The following is an 18,304-nucleotide window of genomic DNA, read 5'->3' on the forward strand; positions in this document are numbered from 1 at the left end:
TCCTTCGTGCTCGTAGTATATTCCTCTAATAGGTCGTTGCGTGCCATTGGGAAAGGAGAAATTTCCGCGCTACTGGCTAACGCTGAATAAAATATCTGACGAATTTCTGAGATCGATCCAATTTCTCTTTCTCGATGCGATTTATTCGCACAAGCTCCTACGCCCTGTTCGAGGAGAAAAGTAAGATGAAACTAACGCATAGAATAAAGGAGAAAGGGACGATACGCGTGGTATAAGGAGCCGTGGAAAGGCGCGAGTAGGATCGAATCCGTGAAGAGATTACGGGCACGTTGCATCGATCGTAAGAGAGATGAAAAGTAGCGAGAAGCGAGGACTCATTGGACGCGTTATCGCGTCACTCGTAATAGACGAGGATATCTCTCGTTTAACTCTCTCGACGGCGCAGCGTGTCAGTCGTCACGATAAAACCTTCGCGACTAGGTCGAATCCATCTCCGAGGTCGCAATTTCCGAGTTGCTCCGTGTATATTATATCTCGGCTCGCTTACGCGTGATCGAATAATTTCATAGGTGTAGCTATCTCCGTTAATGGGAATAGGAAATAGAGGCGAATAACGCTCGCTACGTTATATATTCGAAGAAAAATGGAAAAAGACGAGCGAAATGGATGTCAAGGATTTGCACGAGTTGCACAATAAGGTACAACGTACCGTGGCAAACCAGCGAACCCAACGCCCTTTCACCTATCCCAGCTCTTTGTTTTTCCCTCTGTTCGTAGTCGCTGTGACTTTTGCATACCGGATATGCGAATGCTATCTCTAACGTCCGCATTTCATATTTTCGTTGGTTCGTTCGTTCGTTCGTTCGTTCCGGCCATCCGTCGTTGCAAAACTTTTTCCTACGGTTCGGTTTTTCTCGATAAATACGTTACAATATCGGACGAGCCGAAGGCCTAAAATGGAACCATTATTTTCTGTTTTATCTATAAACGTAAGAAAGAAAAGAAAGGAGACGTCGATATCCCAGACGGCTCCGACGGCTCGGAGTCGGGCCAATTCGCACGCTCAACGATCGAACGTGAGTAGGCGAATAGATGCCGACGCGTAGCGGATCGAGGCACGGCGAACCAACGCGAAAGAGTCGATTCCAACGCACGTGAGAGCTTTTTCAAAACGTAGCGAGAAAGCGGCTTCTGCCGATGCCAAGCCGCTTCGACGAACGCGCTAACGTCAACTTGGAGACAGACTTCGCTCCGGCCGGAAACGTTGGAATTTGTTTCAACGCGACGCGATGACGCGCCTGCCATTTTTTAATGCCACCATTCGCCTCGATGCGACTCCTTTTCTTTTTTTTCCCCTCTCTTATTTTCTCAACGAACGAGCGAGCGGACGAGCGAACGAACGAACGAACGAACGAACGAACGAACGAACGAACGAACGAACGAACCGAGAAACGACGGTACTCGACGATCGCGTACGGCGTAACGTAGCATTTTGCGATAACTATAAAAGAGACGGATACGATACGCCGAGTTTATCTTTTACGAGAACTTTTAGAAAGCACTTTGCCTATCGTTCATCGTAAAATTCATATTTACGACGTTCCCGCGATAATCATACTCGAGTAAAAACTCAAAAATTCGATTCGTTTCTATCGCCGAGAGTGAAAGAAACGTTTGAACAAGACGTCTCGCCTCGACGACGTAGCAAGAGAGAGAGAGAGAGAGAGACGCTAGCTCGTGGGAATCGAATTCTCATTGTTTTTCCATCGTTCGAAGATAAACCTTGAATAAAATCCAATTATACGCCGAGGAAGGCGAGGCGATCGCGAATTCCTTCTCGTCGGAAGAAGAATCTTCACGGCGTTGCCATCGTTGTCCCCAATTAATGCTCGCTTCATTTAACGCACAAATATTCCACCGAGCGAGCATGCAGATTAATCTTTCTTATTATCCAATCTCGTTGGAAGAATCGTTGCTCGTATTGAACTTGCTCGTCGTCGACGTCGACGACGACGACGAAAACGTTCTTTTAAGATTGTACGAGAAGAAGTGTCTAGTATTCGAATCAGCACCGTTAAAGATCAAATAATCGGTATGCTAAAGGAAAGATCAGTTTTCCAATTGGAACGATCAAACGATTCGACTGAAAACACGTTATTTGACTCGATCGGTCGTTACTCGCGTTATACAAGTTATACCAGCATTGTCTCGAAAGATGGCGAAAGAAAGGTAAAACTTATTTCCCGCCAAGTGGTACTCGGCGCTATGCTACACCGACAAAAACTAGCGGGGCGTTTAAGCGAGATTACTTGGACGGTCCGTCTAAACGACCTAAACGATATCGATTGCCACTGGTCTTGCACGCTATTCCCTTTTATCGGTCGATCGTCGAGAGATAAACGCGCGTCCAAGCATCGGTACCCACGATCGACGGCGACCATCGGCCACGATTATCGTGATCGCGCTCGCGCGGACCGCACCGTCGTCGCCGCTCGCTACGAACTTGCTCAAAGAGAAATATTCGCACAAAGAGAAATATTGCCTTTCGTCCTCGTTGGGAGCCAATTAATCGTCGCTTCATCGAGCGTGAAAACGTTGCTTCGAAACCGTCCTCGCACCTATTTATAATCTTCTTAAAGAAGACACCTCTCTCGCTCGCTCTCTCTCTCTCTCTCTCTCTCTCTCTCTCTCTCTCTCTCTCTCTCTCTCTCTCTCTCTCTGTCTATCTTCTTCGTCGTTCATATTGAAAAAGTAAACGCGGCAGAAACTAGTTCCTGCGAAATACGTCCTCTCCTTTACAAGTACTTACTGGGATCGTCGACTCGTCAAAAGTACACGCTTCTACGCGAGAAACGTTCAACGACTCGTTATCGCGAGATTCCCTTACGTACGATCGTTCCTCCTCCTCCTCCTTCTCTCCTACTTTGTGTCCTTCCTTCGCCCTCGCTACCACAGATCTCTACGACGTATCTCGTTGATCGACGCGTCTTCCAACCTTCTTAGCTCGGATACTTGGATCGACTTGGCATCGAGGATCACCTTGTCGAGCGCTCGCAAAATTTCCGAGTATTTCCAACCAACGGCGCACGCTCTTTCCTCTTCTCTCCGCAAACTTTTCCAGTATCGTTTTCCGGACAGGAATCACCGGTCGAGCGGCAACAGCAGCAACGATCTCGCCGATTCGCTGCTCGGCAGTCTTGCTACTACTGGACCCACGGTAAGACACCGACCGACGAGAGAGAGAGAGAGAGAGAGAGAGAGAGAACGCGCGGAGCACGAGGTAGAGGTAAGGTACACGGCGATTGGACGAATGGGGTGGGGGACGAAAAAGAGAGAGAGAGAGAGAAAGAGAGAGAGAGAAAGAGATACGTTCTTCGGAAAAGAGAGGGACGGAAGAAAAGGGAGAGAACGAAACGCGAGCGTCGGTGTGTCGGTGGAACTCCGGGAGAATAATTCGTTCTCATATGCGAGCCATAAAGCAACATCCGAGCAGGTATCCACGTGGCTCCCGTGCCGACTCTGTCACGCGATTGGTCCGTCTATGGATGCCGTACGACGTTACTTCGCGATCGCGTCTTTGTATTTACACGGAATTTTTCCGGCACGCGACGTCGCAAAGTATTTAGACCAATTATTACCGATGCAACGGGGAATGCATCGGTCATATCGCTGGAAAATATCCACGCGCGGACATATCCACGAAAGGATAATCATTACGAAAAGGAAGAGCGAAGAGAGGTCTCGTCGGAAATTGCACGTTACTTACACGTCGCTCGTTCGATGCCGCGCGTCCCTACCACGCTTACTTCGTTATATCGAACGTCCAATTACTGTTATTAAAGCTACATAATTATAAATCATTAGATCGAATTATAACGGAACGTACGAAAAATCCGTACGTTACGAAGCGAATAGCAACGATTAATGACAAGCACGTTGGTAATCGCTCGCTCGGTAGTTAAGAACGTTCGGTAGGAAATCCTCTTTCGGTGCCTTACCTCTTCCATTCGTCGATCTCGACTCTGTCAACAATTCGTTTACAATCCATTTATACGAATGCGAGAGAACGAGCCTTCTTCGAAATCTCTGTCGACTCGCGACGGATATTTACAAATGACTCTTTTCCGTGGATCTACGATCGAAAGATTTCTAGCGATTGGTTAAATACTCGACGAAGCTCCCACGCGCATACGCACGTATGTTCCTACAAGGGCTATTTGTCTTCGATGGATTCATCTCGAAACATACAAAGAAGAAAAAGAAAAGAAAAGAAAAGAAAAGAAAAAGTCGCAAGATCCATTAGAGATATCGAGAGATCTTACCTACGGTGCGACGAGCTTTTATTTATAAAATTATCGCGTAGAGTCTCATTAGAACCGAAGCGGTGGTTGACTAATATATACGGAGAATGAGTCAGAGCCATGCGACGAAACGAGTGGACCACTCTGCGAAATAGAAATAGATCGCGACGAACCGAGTGGACGCGGTCGAAGATATACGGCGCTGTGCCTCGCTGCTCGAGTACCACTTGGATCGTTACCTTTTCAAATTTCTAATAAAGTCCGATCGATATTAGATCCGTGTTCGACGATTATGTAGCGGGTTGACGAGCGCTTTTGTATTCCAGAAGAAATTGCGAAAGCGTCAATAAAATTGCCAATTTCTTGTTGCGGAGTACAGCTGTTTGTCGTCCTACGACAAGAGAGAGGATAGAGAGAGGGAGGGAGAGAGGAGACGGGACCGCATGTAAGTCGCGTGCTGCGCGTTAGCCCGAAGGCGAAACACGTGATTTGACTTTCGCGCTCGCGCGTTCAACCGTAGCGATACCCGCGTGCGCGAGCGAGCGAGCGTTTTAATTATAGACCCAAGCCCTTCTTTTCTCTCTCGGTCCTCTTTTTCCTCACGTTCGCGTCCACCCTCGACACCGCGAAATCGGCGAGGCAGACCGACGCGGGTCTACCACGCGGAGGAGGGCACGCGCTCGTTTCTACGACGATCAACCGGGGTGGTACCGGAGCGCCGAACACTACTCTTCTCAGCGCTTGCCTTCTTTTTTTTTGCCTTCTACGAGCGCTTACCGATTACAGCTTACATCCGATCGCGAGCTCGGAAACGTTGCTCGCTTGGTAAGTCGAAGCGAACGATATCCGAGCTATCGGGTCTACTTGGCATTTTCTTATTTCTCCCTTTTCCTTTTTTCGAGTACTACAATATTCCAAGGAAGCAACGCTTTCTTTTCCCTAAAGAAAAAACGGGTCGTTGCTCGTTTCTACGAAGACGAGCGGAATTCCTAACAAATATCTCTTTCGCGATACAATCCCTTGTCGAAGGGAAAGAGGCCTTGTGAAAGAGGCCAGCGCAGATGTTAACTGTGGATTATGCAAATGCGGACGGTAGGTTAACGCTACGCAATTGGAAATGTGATCCGTCTATGATTCTCATCCGGAAGCGACGCGGTGATGCGCTAGCGTATCTCCATCGAGCGTCTCTCTCCGTCCCATCCTCCTTTTGTCAACCAGTTTACTGATTCCTTCGGTACCAGCTACTCCTCTATATTCTTGTATCTGTATTCTTCGTCCTAATTTTAATTACCGTTCCGGCTTTCCTTCCCCCGCTCGATCGACTCGATCGACCCTTTTAGAGACCGCGAAATTGGAATAGAAATATACCGATTGCGAGAGACTCGAGGAGTAATACGAACCGCGAGTTAACGCGAGACCAGTTTTACGAGGACATTATTTACGATTCGATTTTACTAGGTTTTACCATGCGATGCGTTCGCGCGCCTTAACACGGCGACTGGAGGCGTTTGCTTTTTTATGCATTTGGGCTCGAGGAACTTTCAGGACAACGGGATATGAAAAATTCGATAGGACATACCTGCGAACATAAACGAGTACGTAGATACATGGCTGCTACACGTATACGCACGTAGATACACGGCTGCCGTAGCTGCGCGGACGGATCGCGACACTTTCTTTAAGCGCCCTAAACGCGCGTGCACGCTTTCTATTTTTAAAGGACAACTGGTAAGCCCCGCCGTAGAGCGACACTTTAATGGACTCGCCGAGGAAGCGAGTAAGGACGTCCTACGCGTCAGGAAGTCGATAGGAAACGTAACGTTATCGAGGATATCGTGCTCACCATTTGTTGAACGCTCTTGGGCTTCCGGTTGACGTCGATCACCTTTTGATTAGCTGAAAAAGAAAAAAAACACGAGCGAATACGTATAGGTAGGTACGTGTGCACGGATTACGTAGAGCAATTTTTATAGCCATTCGTCGTAGGTAACTGTCCAATTCCATAAGCGAATCGACGAGCGCGAGTAGACGTAGGTACAGTTACTCGTTTGTCCGTGCGCGTCAAATCGGTTTACGTTCAAATCGGTTAGCGTCAAATTCGAGGAGAGATCGTCAACGAAGACGAAGTAAGCCGGAGCAAAGAGATGGTCACTTACTGACAGCTTCCACCAAATCCGCAAGCAGCACTCCGTCGCAGAGATCGGCTTGGAGATCGGAGACGCGTCTCTTCGAACCGCCTCGCTCGAGATAATAATTCGCCCAGTCGGTGTAGATCTGTGGATGATAAAGAGAAATCTGATTTTATGTGACGAATCGGACCCCGCGCACACATATATACCTATACACCTAGGCAATACATATATAGTATAGACGTAGCGTTGTCTCGTAGTCGTTCGTAGTCGGTGCGTAGACGAGGGAGGTTCGTGGAAGGAACGTAACCGGCGATCTCATTGGTACGTCGATCGCACGATCGCACGTCCCATCACGTACTCGCACTTACGATCATTAAACCGTACGTACGTAACCACCGAAGGCGAAGGCACGTTCGCGTCGCGGTCTCACGTCGTCGAACGACGACGAGCCACGCAACGTCGGGAGTAAACGTCCAATTCCTGATCGAAACGGTCCTCCTCCGACGTTTTGCTCTACTTACTCTTCTAATAACTCTTACAACTCGACGATAAACGAGTAAGATAAATTATCGTCGGAAAACGAACGTTGCTTCGACGTCGAACGTCGAAAGGAAAAGAAGGAAAAGAGAAGAAAAAAAGAAAGAAAAGGACAAAACAGAGGAAGAAATCGTACGTTCGAAAGAAAGAGAAGAAGAGGAGAAAAAACCTCTGGTCGCGTTGATAGAGAAATCAGAAGGAACGTGTATACCTGTACGATGTTGCGAGTAGAATCGGCTTTAATATCGTCGGTGGAACTGCGCACGGATCTCGGTGCCCTGATACAAGCCATGATTCCGATCGCACCTTACTAATTATAGTCCTTCGATCATGGAGACACCACAAATCTATCCGCGCTACGCGCTCTCTCGGAGCAACCCAGACGCAATTGCACTTTGATCGAGAACTCGCACACTGCGGAATCTCACTCGGATCGGAAACGAACGACGTTTTCTTCACCGAGACACTTGTCCTCTTCGCTCGTCCCATTTAACGTTTTATCATCTCTCCCAGCCTCCTTCCTTCTTCTTTTCCCGTCTATTTCTCTTTCGCACTCGGGACACCGACGAGAAGAAAACAAGAGAGAAAAGAACGAAAGAAAAATAAGAAAAGGAAAGAAACCGCGCCAACTCGGCTGCATGAATGAAGGAAGGACCACTCGCAACCTTCTCGCGTTTCTTCTTACGTTCCCGGGGAAAGGGGAAACTGGAGGAGAACGAAGAAAGATAAGAAGAAAAGAAAGAACGAGGAGACGATTTCCTTCTTACTGCTCTCCCGGAAGGCGGAGGATTACTCGGCGATCATAATCGGCGATCGTAATTCGTCGTTCCCTGATCGGGACGTATCCGAGACGCGGAAAAACGTAACGCGTCGTTTCTCCTCCTCCTCCTCCTTCTCATCCTCGGCGGGTGACGTCGACGACACCTCCTCTCTTCCCTCGCCTCTCTTTTTTTCGTCGAATCGTTCGGATCAAAGTTTGCCTTTGCGTTTGTCTTCGCGTCCGCGTCCTCGTCCTTCTTCGTGCGATCGCAGAGAGAAGAACGAGATGGCTCGAGGCGCATCGTGAGCGCGCGACCACGATGGACTATCCTCTCTTCCTCTCCTTTCCTTTTCTTTTCTTTCGCGTCTCTCCCGAAACGACGAGACGGGACGAGACGGGACGGGACGAGACGAGACGGGACGAGACGAGACGAGACGAGACGAGACGAGACGCGACGAAACGAGAGGCGACGCGACGCAACGCGTCCCCACGGCGCGACGCACCGGACGTAACTGAATACACGCCTCGGCTACTTATCCCCGCGTAGGTGCGTACCCTATCCCCTCCTTTCCGCCCACTCTCCGTCTCTCTTTCCCTCGTACTCCCACTCTCCCGCTCGCTCTTATTCGCTTTCTCTCTCTCTCTCTCTCTCTCTCTCTCTCTCTCCTCTCTTTATTACGATACCTCGTTTAATTGCTCCCGTAATAGTCTAAGGCTTTCTTTACCTTCGAACGACTCGTTTCGTTTTACTTTCGGCTCTTTGCTCTTTCGGGTCAACGCGGTCTTCTCTTCTCCATCCTCTTATCCTTTCGCGCCAACGTGTCTTCCGGAAGACACGAGGATCTATTTACCTTCCTTCTTTCCACCTGATATATCCGGCGTAGAATCTTATTCCTTTTTAAGCCTATCGTATTCGAGAGAACGAGCATCAACTCGTTCTCTCGAATAGAAGCTTGCAAACAATGCAAGAGGATACGAGAGATAAGTCTATGCGACGTTTCGAATAAATCGCGAATCCTTTAACGGACTCTCGACTAACCGCGTAAGCGCGCTCGTTATGCCAGCTGACAAAGCGTTGCGCCCGGCCATGAGAACGAGCCAAGTGTAAACCGAACGATGCATCGAGGACTCGAATTAATTCCTCGAAACTCCGTTGACTCGTTATCTGACGATTCGAGTAAATACGTACGTACGTGTAAATGTACATGACGTGTGTCACCTTCCATATTAATCGTGATACGAATAAATCGAAGTGCGCGAACGAAATACGATCTTTATACGACCTCTATAAAAACAGAGAAAGCTTATCCTTTTCGAAATAAGATATAAATATAATAATGACGATACGATATTTTCTTAAATCTTTGTGAAAATTCGTAGAATTTCGTATTACGTAAGCAGAATTAGAACTTGCGTCGTGTAGCGACAGCGCGCGAAGAAATATTAATCGCCCGCTCAAGGACACCGGATGAGACTCAAAGAAGAGAGATCGCAAGGACGATTCGGTCGCTCTTTAACAGCACGAGAGAACGATGATCAATATCGCGGCGAGATATCGCTTCGCTTTCTAAAAAGGCGATATGAAATTTCTGTTTTCTCGAATATGGCGGCCAATAGCGAGCCAGGCGGAAGCGATACGGGCCGAAGGCGGTGCGCAAATTTTTTGGTTGCTTCGGCCGCGTTCGGCGAAGAGGAATTCTCTTGCGCTGCGTGCAAAAATTATACCATAAAAAAAACACAGTGCGAATGTACCTATGCGAGGCTAATAAAACTTTTTTTCCCGTCGTTAGCATTCGCTTCCTGCACACATCATTACTTGCTATTATTACTATTACTACCTCCACTCCTACTACTATTTTTATCATATTTGCTGTTGGGGCGTGCGAAAGAAACGATTGCAATGAAACAAGGTGACGCGTAAGGCGCGGATAAAGAGCGAATAAAGCGATACGCTTATGGTAGGAATCGAGAATAAATAAACGAGAATAAATTCTAAGAGCGCATATACGGAGAAGGAGAGATGGAGAAGGTCGCAGGAATGTCTGTACGCGAACGGATGCAAGGTAAGAGAGGAGTGCGTGCGGACGAACGAACTTTGTTTAAGGAGGAGAATTTTAGTCGGAGATAACCGGTCGGAGAGAACGGATACGTTTCGACTTCCGGCCTAAGATAGAAGCTACCAACTTGAAAATGTCGCGGTTGAGCCGCGAATCTAATACTTCCGACAAAGACGATGAAAGACCACGTGCCACGAAAGAAAGAGTTCAATTTCGATACTTTGAGAAACAGTGGGAACGAATTGTTCGCTCGCGTCGCCTCGTTAGGTCCGATCGAAATTGCTCGTAAATTTGTTAGCAAGAACGTGAGCCCGAACGAGGAAAACGAGTCAACGAGCAAAGGATCGATCGATTAAATTCGATTTAGGAGTCGTTGCTCGTTTCAAAACTGACTTCTTTTGGTTCGAAACGATCGTACGATAATGACTCCTACGTTCGTACGATAAAGTTAATTACGGGGAAATACTTTGGTCAGGTGCCGTGAGTTATTCGTTGTTGGACGAAGAAAAAAGTTTCATCGATATCCCGAGGTAGCCAGGATTTAAAAGATAAAGCATCGCCGAGCGAAGCTCGTTTCGCGACGCGAGGTTTTCGACGATCCGCGCGTCCTTTTCGAGATACGTGCGTCTACGTACCTATACAGATACATATATCTATAAATGCGAGCCCGATTCTCGGTGGATAGAATTCGTTCGGCGGACTGCCATGGATTTCTGCTTTGACCTGTCGTGGCGATTCGTGCGAAATTTAAGGGGGCTTTTCCTTCGTAACGACAATTTTGCGGGGCCGACGCGTTTGCCCATCAAAAAGGGCTGCAAAAGGGATGAGCGGCCTTTTGTCGGTCTAATGCGAAAGGGGCTACTCGATGAACAGGGAGATGAAATTTGGTTTGTCTTGCTTGTGCTATCGTGACTGCTTGTCCTACCGCGGTGAGGCGCGACGGTTAGGAAGAAGGACCGGGAGAAGAAGAGTCACGTATATGGAAAGAGGGAGGATGGGAGAAAGCGAAAGGGAGGAAGCCAAAGAGGAGCAAAGGAAAGATAAGGAAGAAGGGGTCCGAGGACGAAAAGGGACAAAAAAGAGGACAAAGAGAAAAAGGAACGTTCCCCAAACAAACCTTTTCGAAGAAAAGTAAATTTCGGAAATCGCCGAGACATAATTCATACGTCCTCGTCGAGATTGAAAAATAAATCGTGTCGACAACGAAGAGCGAAATTCATCTCCCTTTCCATCCCTTACCCGGACGTTCGCGGTAACGTTAAGCGACAAAACGACTCTTTTTTAACGGCTAACCAAATTAAGAAATGCGAGGCTAAGAAAGCACAGGATCGGAATCGAACCTCGCGGCCGGTTTTAGGGTAAAAGTTGAGAGAGCGGTCGTAAACGAGTTACAGTCTCCCCAGGAAGAAACGGAGAAGGAGGCACGGAAGTCCTTTCTCGGAAACGATACGGAACGGTAAGCGAAAAGAAACGGAAGGGAAAGGAAATGCGAGCGTACGTGTCCTGCGAGAGGGCTCGGTAGACGCGTCTCGCGCGTTCGCGTCCTCTCGAGAAGTTCGAGGAAGCAGAACCGTCGTCATGGATACGATCAGCTAGTGCCAGACGAAATTACTTTTCGACTTGGCTGCGAGAGCAATGGAGGACTTTACGATTAGAGAATTCAGAGCCAACGCCATCGCGTTGCGATAAGAAATCTGTTATCTTACGAATTCGTCGAGCTCGATCGACGAATTCGAGGACGTTGCTTTCCTTGAACGGCACACGGATCGACGCCACGTGGAACATGTTTTATGAATGACCTACGACGCGTTACACCTACGCGTCGCGTTACGACGCACGCGAGCTAAATATACCTACCTACGAGCAATACCTACGAGTTGTCCCGAATGGCGATGAGGCGAACGCAAGCGAGCCCAACCCTGCCATTGTACCCGTCGTTCCGTTTGGTCCAGACTCCTCTACGCGCGACGACCGACCGATGGCCCACGCCAGTCCGATCGAGCCTGATCGCGCCTCGATCGTAGTCTCGATCGTAGTTTTACCGTGTCGAAAATTCCGCGTGACGCACGTAACCTCGCGTTCAATTTCGTATGCGCAACTTGCCACGTGGGTGACCCGCCCAAAAAAAGAGCCCTAGCAACGAGCCTCGACGTTCCCTTTTTCGTTGTATTAAGTCGCATCGGGTATTAAGAAACCACCTTGGATTCCGCGTGCTCCCTGCGGCCTGGCTGGCTAAAACGAAAAAAGGATTTTTCCCGGCCGTTTCTCTTTCCCTCTCGCTGTGTATCTCCCGCTTTCGACGGGAAACCAACGAAAAGACGTTCGCGAGAGGGGAGAAACGTGTGCTTTCAGAAAGGAGCAATCGCGTTCCATTGTTTCAACGTGTCTCGAGTTTAGGCGCTTGCCTTTTCATCGCTTTTCACGAGGAGCGACGAAAATGAAATGTTCTCGAGGAAAAATTGATATCGCCGTTCTGCAAACTAACGCGAGTCTCGTGAGAACGAGCTAGCAAGGAGTGAAGATAAAGGGAACCGGTCTACGACGCGAATAAAGAAAAGAGAAACAGGAAATGGGACGAGAGGAGAGAGAGAAACGGAACGAGGGGCGAGCTGATTTCGCGAGGGCTACGAATTGGCAATTGCAGGCTAAATGATTTAGGTCGCGTACGTACACTCGCACGCTCGCTCGGAGAACTTCCCCGAATTTGCTCGGGGACGAGCCTACCCCAAGGCAAAGCAAATATCTTTGGCCCGTCGAACTATCTTACCAAGAAAATAGATCTTTAATCGAATCGTCGGACTCGTCCACGATGACTCACGCACGCTCCTTTGGCCACGGAATCGTGCGCAGCTCGTTTGTGGAAAGCCCGTATCGCCCAGAGGAGGAGTATCAAACGCGCGAATCGATATCCGCTCTTCCGCGCGTATACGGGACTTTCCAAAAATTGAAATCGTTCGCTTTATAAGCCGACTCGTTCGAATGTTATTTCTTCCACGAAGATCTCCTAAGAACTTTGTTATACTTTGAATAACGAGGATCAAAACCGAACGTAAGGGTCAAAATCCGAAGGAGGAAAAATCGAAAATCGCTCTACCGGAGAACTCTGATCGAGAGGATTAATCGTGAGAGCTTCGAAAGCCAGGCAATAATTCGTCTGCAATATGTATAAGCGACGAAAAAGCACGATCACGGACCACTTTGCGTGGCTCCTTTCGAGAGATGCTGGTAGTCGGTCGGATCCCTTAAAGTAAACATCAAGTAAGAGACCGACCGAAGGAAGAGGAGTCGCTACGCTTTCTTGGGATTGATCAAAGTACCTTCGCACCCTCGGGCAGCATATTTGATAGTCTTCACGGAGATTCCAACCTCCCTGCACCGAGGATCCTCGATACGTTACTTTTCTCGTAAGTAAACGTATGGACGTACGTACGTAGGAGAGCGCCCGGACGATACCAAAAGGAAAGAAAAGAAGGAATTCAAATTTAACGGAGAATCGCTCGCTCGCGCGCGTTTCGATCGGCATCGTATTATGATATGGCGTGTATCAAAGAGAGGTAAATAAAGTTTCGCGTAAATCGCTCGCGGGAGAAACGAAATGCTGTAAAATTCGATAGCGTCCTACCGCACGCTCGCCGCACGATTTCCGAAATTAGCAGGATAGGGGAATCCCAACGAGGGGGGCAGAGGCGGGGCGAAAGGGGACCAATGTGAAAATCGCTTCTCTCGTAGGATTTTGCCTCGGGGGCTGAAGTGAGAGAAGCAGGGAGAGAGAGAATATCGAGCGAACTGCGTCGAAGCTTAAAACGAAAAACGAAACGGGATACCTAAACGCGAGGAGTAACGGTGAAAGTAAAAGCGAGAAGGAAAGCAGCAGAGAGCACAACAAAGAGAGAATACCGCAGAGAGAGAGAGAGAGAGAGAGAGAGAGAGAGAGAGAGAGAAACGTGACGCCAAACGCATATCGAAGGTAGCGTTTGGAAACGAGAGTCGAAATTGCTTCCGTTTTTCGATTAATTCGAAACGCGGTTTGCAAACGTGATCGAGAGCCAGCTAGAAGATGCGAGCGTGCCGTTGCAACGTCGGTTCTCGATCGAGCGACAAGCGCAGCCGCTCATTTTCGTTAAACGAATAAACTCGCTCGACGTACGCTCTACGTTTTGCCATCGGTTCTTCGATCGTGAAAGATCGTAAAAATATCCGGAGGATTATTTTCTACGTATGTGGATACGTACTAATAGCTCCATGTTTTTACGATCGTTACGACGATTTTATTTGATTTATTGGATTTTATATTATTTAATATACCTTCGTTTAAAGAAGCCCCATGCACGATCGTTCGACGTGGTGGAAATTACTATCATCGAACGAGGTACGTGTATTATTTTGATATATTCGAGATCGAGGACAATATGATTATCGCGCTAACGGACAGTTAACTCGACGTCTGAAATCTCCAAGGTGCAGGATACTGAGAGATGGAAGAAATACGAGGATAATAAATTTGCGCCGAGTACTTCCTCGTGCGAAATCTTTGGAAAAATTTGCATTTTTCGTAGTACCTGCTGAGTCGTTTTTCCTCGATGCTGCCACTGATAAAAATGGTCGGCATTCAGGGCCCAGCCTGGCGCGAAACTGAAGCCTTCCGCGGGAAATTGGGAGAGCTTTTTGGCCGGGCCGATCGCACCAATTTGTTGTCGGTGATGCAATCGTTGTCGGATCAACGGATCCGTATCCGGTAATTCCGTGTATAAGCCTCTCCTGCTACCAAGAAAGTCGTCTTTCCCTTCCAAACGAGGAAAAGTTTGACGAGGTTGCATCAACATTTGCTTCTCCATAGTGTAGAGAGATTCGAATTCGAGGAACGACAAACAAGGCTCGTTCTTTTCCGCGTTTCTCGGATAAAAGTCAAACGTCAAACCCATCTCGTCTCGATCAAAGTCCTCGGCGAGAGGTGATTCTCGTCTTCTCGGCGAACGATTCGTACCGATCTGCGAACACTGTCGATCGTCCGACTGTGGACACCTTCTAGGTGACTTCTTGATCGTCGTACAATCCAGATTCTGATTCGCGATCTTTCTGGGGGAACCAAAGGCGTTTCGAGATCTTGGAAAAGATGATTCCACCGCGTTGGTCTCCAAAGATCCATTCGCCGTACATCCGCCGTCTACCGATTGGACGCTGGATTTCGATCCGGTCAGCTTTTTGGCGCACGACTTGCTCTTGGCTCTTGCACCGTTGATATTGTTGTTATTGTTGTTGTTGTTGTTGTTGTTGTTGCCGCCTCTGCTACTACCGTTGCTACTGCTGCTGCTGCTGCTGCTTCTCGTGTAAAGCACAGGTAGCTTGATCTCTGACGCGCCGGACATTCTAGCCACATTTTTTGTTCTCCTCGATTCTAGCTATCGGTCGAAGAGCACTGCCGATCCTTAGGACGGGATTAAAGTTTTCTAAACAAAAGGCCCGAGAGAGATGGGAGAGAGAGAGAGAGAGAGAGAGAAGAAAAAAGCGACCGATACGAGCGATTATCGCGATTAATCGAAACTCGTGCCGAAACTCGATCGAACGGGAGGGATAGAAGGGGCAAAAGGGCAAACGCGCGGACGGCTCTCTGCAAAGATTCTCGGGAGAACTGAGGAGGATGCTTCGAAGCGTCGAACGCGCCGCAGGATGAAGAGACTGCGTTGTGCGCCCGCGCACTATCGCGCCGCGCGTACCACGTACGTACTTACGTATCTACGCGCAGCCAGGTATGTCCGAGTCTCTCTGAGCGTGAAATGAAAAGGGACGAGAATCGGTCAATTATTTCCCCGTTTCCCGCTCTTCACCCTCCTTCCCTCCGCCTCCTCGAGTACTCGAGTTACGAGCTAGCGTAATCACTTTCGAGCGCGTCCACTCGTTTTTACGAATCGCCTACTTTACGCCTATTTTACGAACGAATCGTTTGGATGGAAGCCAAGGAGCGGTGGCAGTGACACGCTCGGAGGTGTATAGATACGTGGCGAAAGATATGAAACGGCGAGTATACCTTAGTAACCGGCAAAAATGCTCGGGCTTATAGTCGACGCTCGATCGCTATACGCTTCACGATCTTCTTACAATTATTCCTCGTCGTACCGCAGTACCGATTCGATCTGCGGTCTATACTCGTCGTGATTCAATCGCTAATGCGAGAATTTATTGTATTTTCCCAAAGGAATGAAATTTCTAGTTTTTCTTTATTCTTTTCTCTTTTCTCGTTATTCTTTTTATTTCAAGCGGCAAGTCACGCAAACGTTTTACGGTGTCGGAGCGAGAGAAAATCATCAAGCCCTCGTGTATGTACATTAGGGGTGAATATTATAAAAGCACTCTGGGAGAATCGACGACCGGCTCGATCCCTATTGAAACGACAAGCGGACGTTTGCTGAAAGGAGACGTTGAAAGAATGTACTTCGCTGGAAAATGCTTCCGTACGAAAATCTCGAAAATTCGTTAAATTATCCTCGCTCGAGAAAAAGCGTTCGACTGGCGATTAAACGGTTACGCTTAATAATCGCATTGATCCAAATTCCACAGCATGGGCTCTGAACAAAATTTATCGTCGAAGGACGTTTGCTGTCGGCGTTTTAGATAATCAAAATTTTTAATTATCAAAATTAACGGGACGAATCGAGGAAGAAAATGTTCCAAAATTGTTCCATCCTGTAAGTATACGTCATTTCATTATCTCGGAGAGTACCACCGTCTTTTCCCTCTCGCACCCGCGTAAACGTGATATCATCGGACTCGCTCGCGTCACTCGCAATGGTACACAAGTTGATGCGGTTGACATCGCTGATGAAAGTCGTCGCTGGGAAAGGAAAGCACCCTTGAAAAAGTCCCTCGTAGTGAGACTCGGCGCGAGCGAAATCTACATATTTATAGGGAATGCTCGTCACAGCAGAAGATTTCGGATGCATGCTAAATAACCGAGGCCTGTCCTATGAAGCTACACGGAGCTTGGGGAGGAGGAACAGGAGTATGAGGTGGGAGATTGGAAGGAGTAGATTACGTGTGCGCTGGTGGAGGAAGGTGGTAGCTCAGGGTAGCGAAAATTCTCTTTTCCTCGGTACGCCATACCCGGCGCACTAAAACGAAAACCACCACCGTTTTTTTCTTTTTTATATTAGTGGAACTGATTATCGAAAAAACTTTTTTATATTTTCTCAAGTTCGTCTCTTCGCGTTGGTAGATCATTTTTATGATCGTCGTTATTTTTTCATAATTTAATAATGACAAAGCGAGCGACAATATATCGATGCGCGTCGCTCGACGAGGCCGATTTTTTCGATGAAAAATCAAATTTCCGCCCGTCTCGCACGTCCGTGGGAAGGATAGCCTTCGGTGAGATTTGAATTCGATTTCTATCGAAGAACTCGCGACTTTCGACGGTGGGAAGATTTCGATCTAAACGCTTACAAACCAAGCAGCCTCGATGCAATCCGCTTAATTATTAGTAAAGTCATCGAGAGAGAGAGAGAGAGAGAAAGGGGAGCTCGGGTTATTCCTCGTTTCATACATGCATACATCGCGACCTCGCGACTTACGACTTACTTCTCCGTTTCCACAAATTCAATATAATAATGCGTGCTCTCGCGATCCTGCGGCTTAGCCCTTTTTACTCTCAGAGGTTCTCTCTCTGCGTCGTTCCGACGCCATTTTCCATTGAACATTCAAAGGAACGAATCGAACGAATCGCCGAAGAACCACTTTGAATCTTCTACGTCGCGAAGGGTGGCTTACAGCAACGTTATTGCCATGTCACTGCCTCCAGGATTATAGCGAATCATTTTTTCCACATGAAAATGAAGGACCCTCGCGTACACAAAGGACCCTCCGCGAGCGTGTCGCGCGAGCTTTTTTCTCTTTTTCGTTCGCTCTGACACTTTATTACCAACAATGAGTATCTACTTGCTATCAACTACAAAGATTCTACCACCATATCTATCACCATATTTTCCTTTTCGAGACTAATTAGACTGTGAATTTTGATGTACGTTAGAATTTACAAAATTAATTATCGAAACGATTTTCATCGAACCTATCAACGAATGATCGTTCGTTAATGCGTGCGTTTGAATAAAGCCCTTAATAAAGGAAGACGAGCGGGCGAGAAGGATGATATCCGTCGCAATCGTACGTCGGTGTTAGGCCGTAAAAGGACCCTTGTCTCATGGGGATTTCTACCATGCTCGTTTCTAACGGGGTAACAGCTTTGAAGAAATTTAAAAGGAGAATTTCACTCGACGTTGCGCGCGCGCAACATCGTTACACAAATTATTATAATATTCATATTTATATCCATGTAGGTATGTAAATTTCGCAATTAGTCATGTAAAAACGAGTAGAGGTGATCTTAGCTTCGGCTAAAATTGAAAACGCATTGAAAACGTAATAAGCTTCGAAAATTTATCCCTCGAGCTTGATTTAAAGAACAAGTTGTCGTTTCAACTTCGATATACCGTTATCGAAAACGCCGTTGTCCTTTTTTCACGAACGGAGGGCCAAGCTGACGCGCAATATATATAGTTACGTATT

The 18,304-nt window shown here is 47.6% G+C and overlaps 1 protein-coding gene across 1 annotated transcript in view; it reads right to left on the bottom strand.

Moving 5' to 3' along the window:
- Positions 1–15,218, bottom strand: part of LOC122637932 (protein sickie) — a 64,627-nt gene extending 49,409 nt beyond the window's left edge. Inside the window, exons 1-3 of the mRNA XM_043830472.1 lie at positions 14,308–15,218; positions 6,419–6,536; positions 6,106–6,158 (exon numbers count right to left, since the gene is read on the bottom strand). Of these exons, the coding sequence (XP_043686407.1) occupies positions 6,106–6,158; positions 6,419–6,536; positions 14,308–15,114 (978 nt within the window). The 5' untranslated portion in view covers positions 15,115–15,218. The remainder of the gene's footprint in view (positions 1–6,105; positions 6,159–6,418; positions 6,537–14,307) is intronic.
- Between the last annotated feature and the right edge of the window lie 3,086 nt (positions 15,219–18,304).

Source organism: Vespula pensylvanica, chromosome 2 (assembly GCF_014466175.1).
Source record: "Vespula pensylvanica isolate Volc-1 chromosome 2, ASM1446617v1, whole genome shotgun sequence".
Classification (NCBI taxonomy): domain Eukaryota; kingdom Metazoa; phylum Arthropoda; class Insecta; order Hymenoptera; family Vespidae; genus Vespula; species Vespula pensylvanica.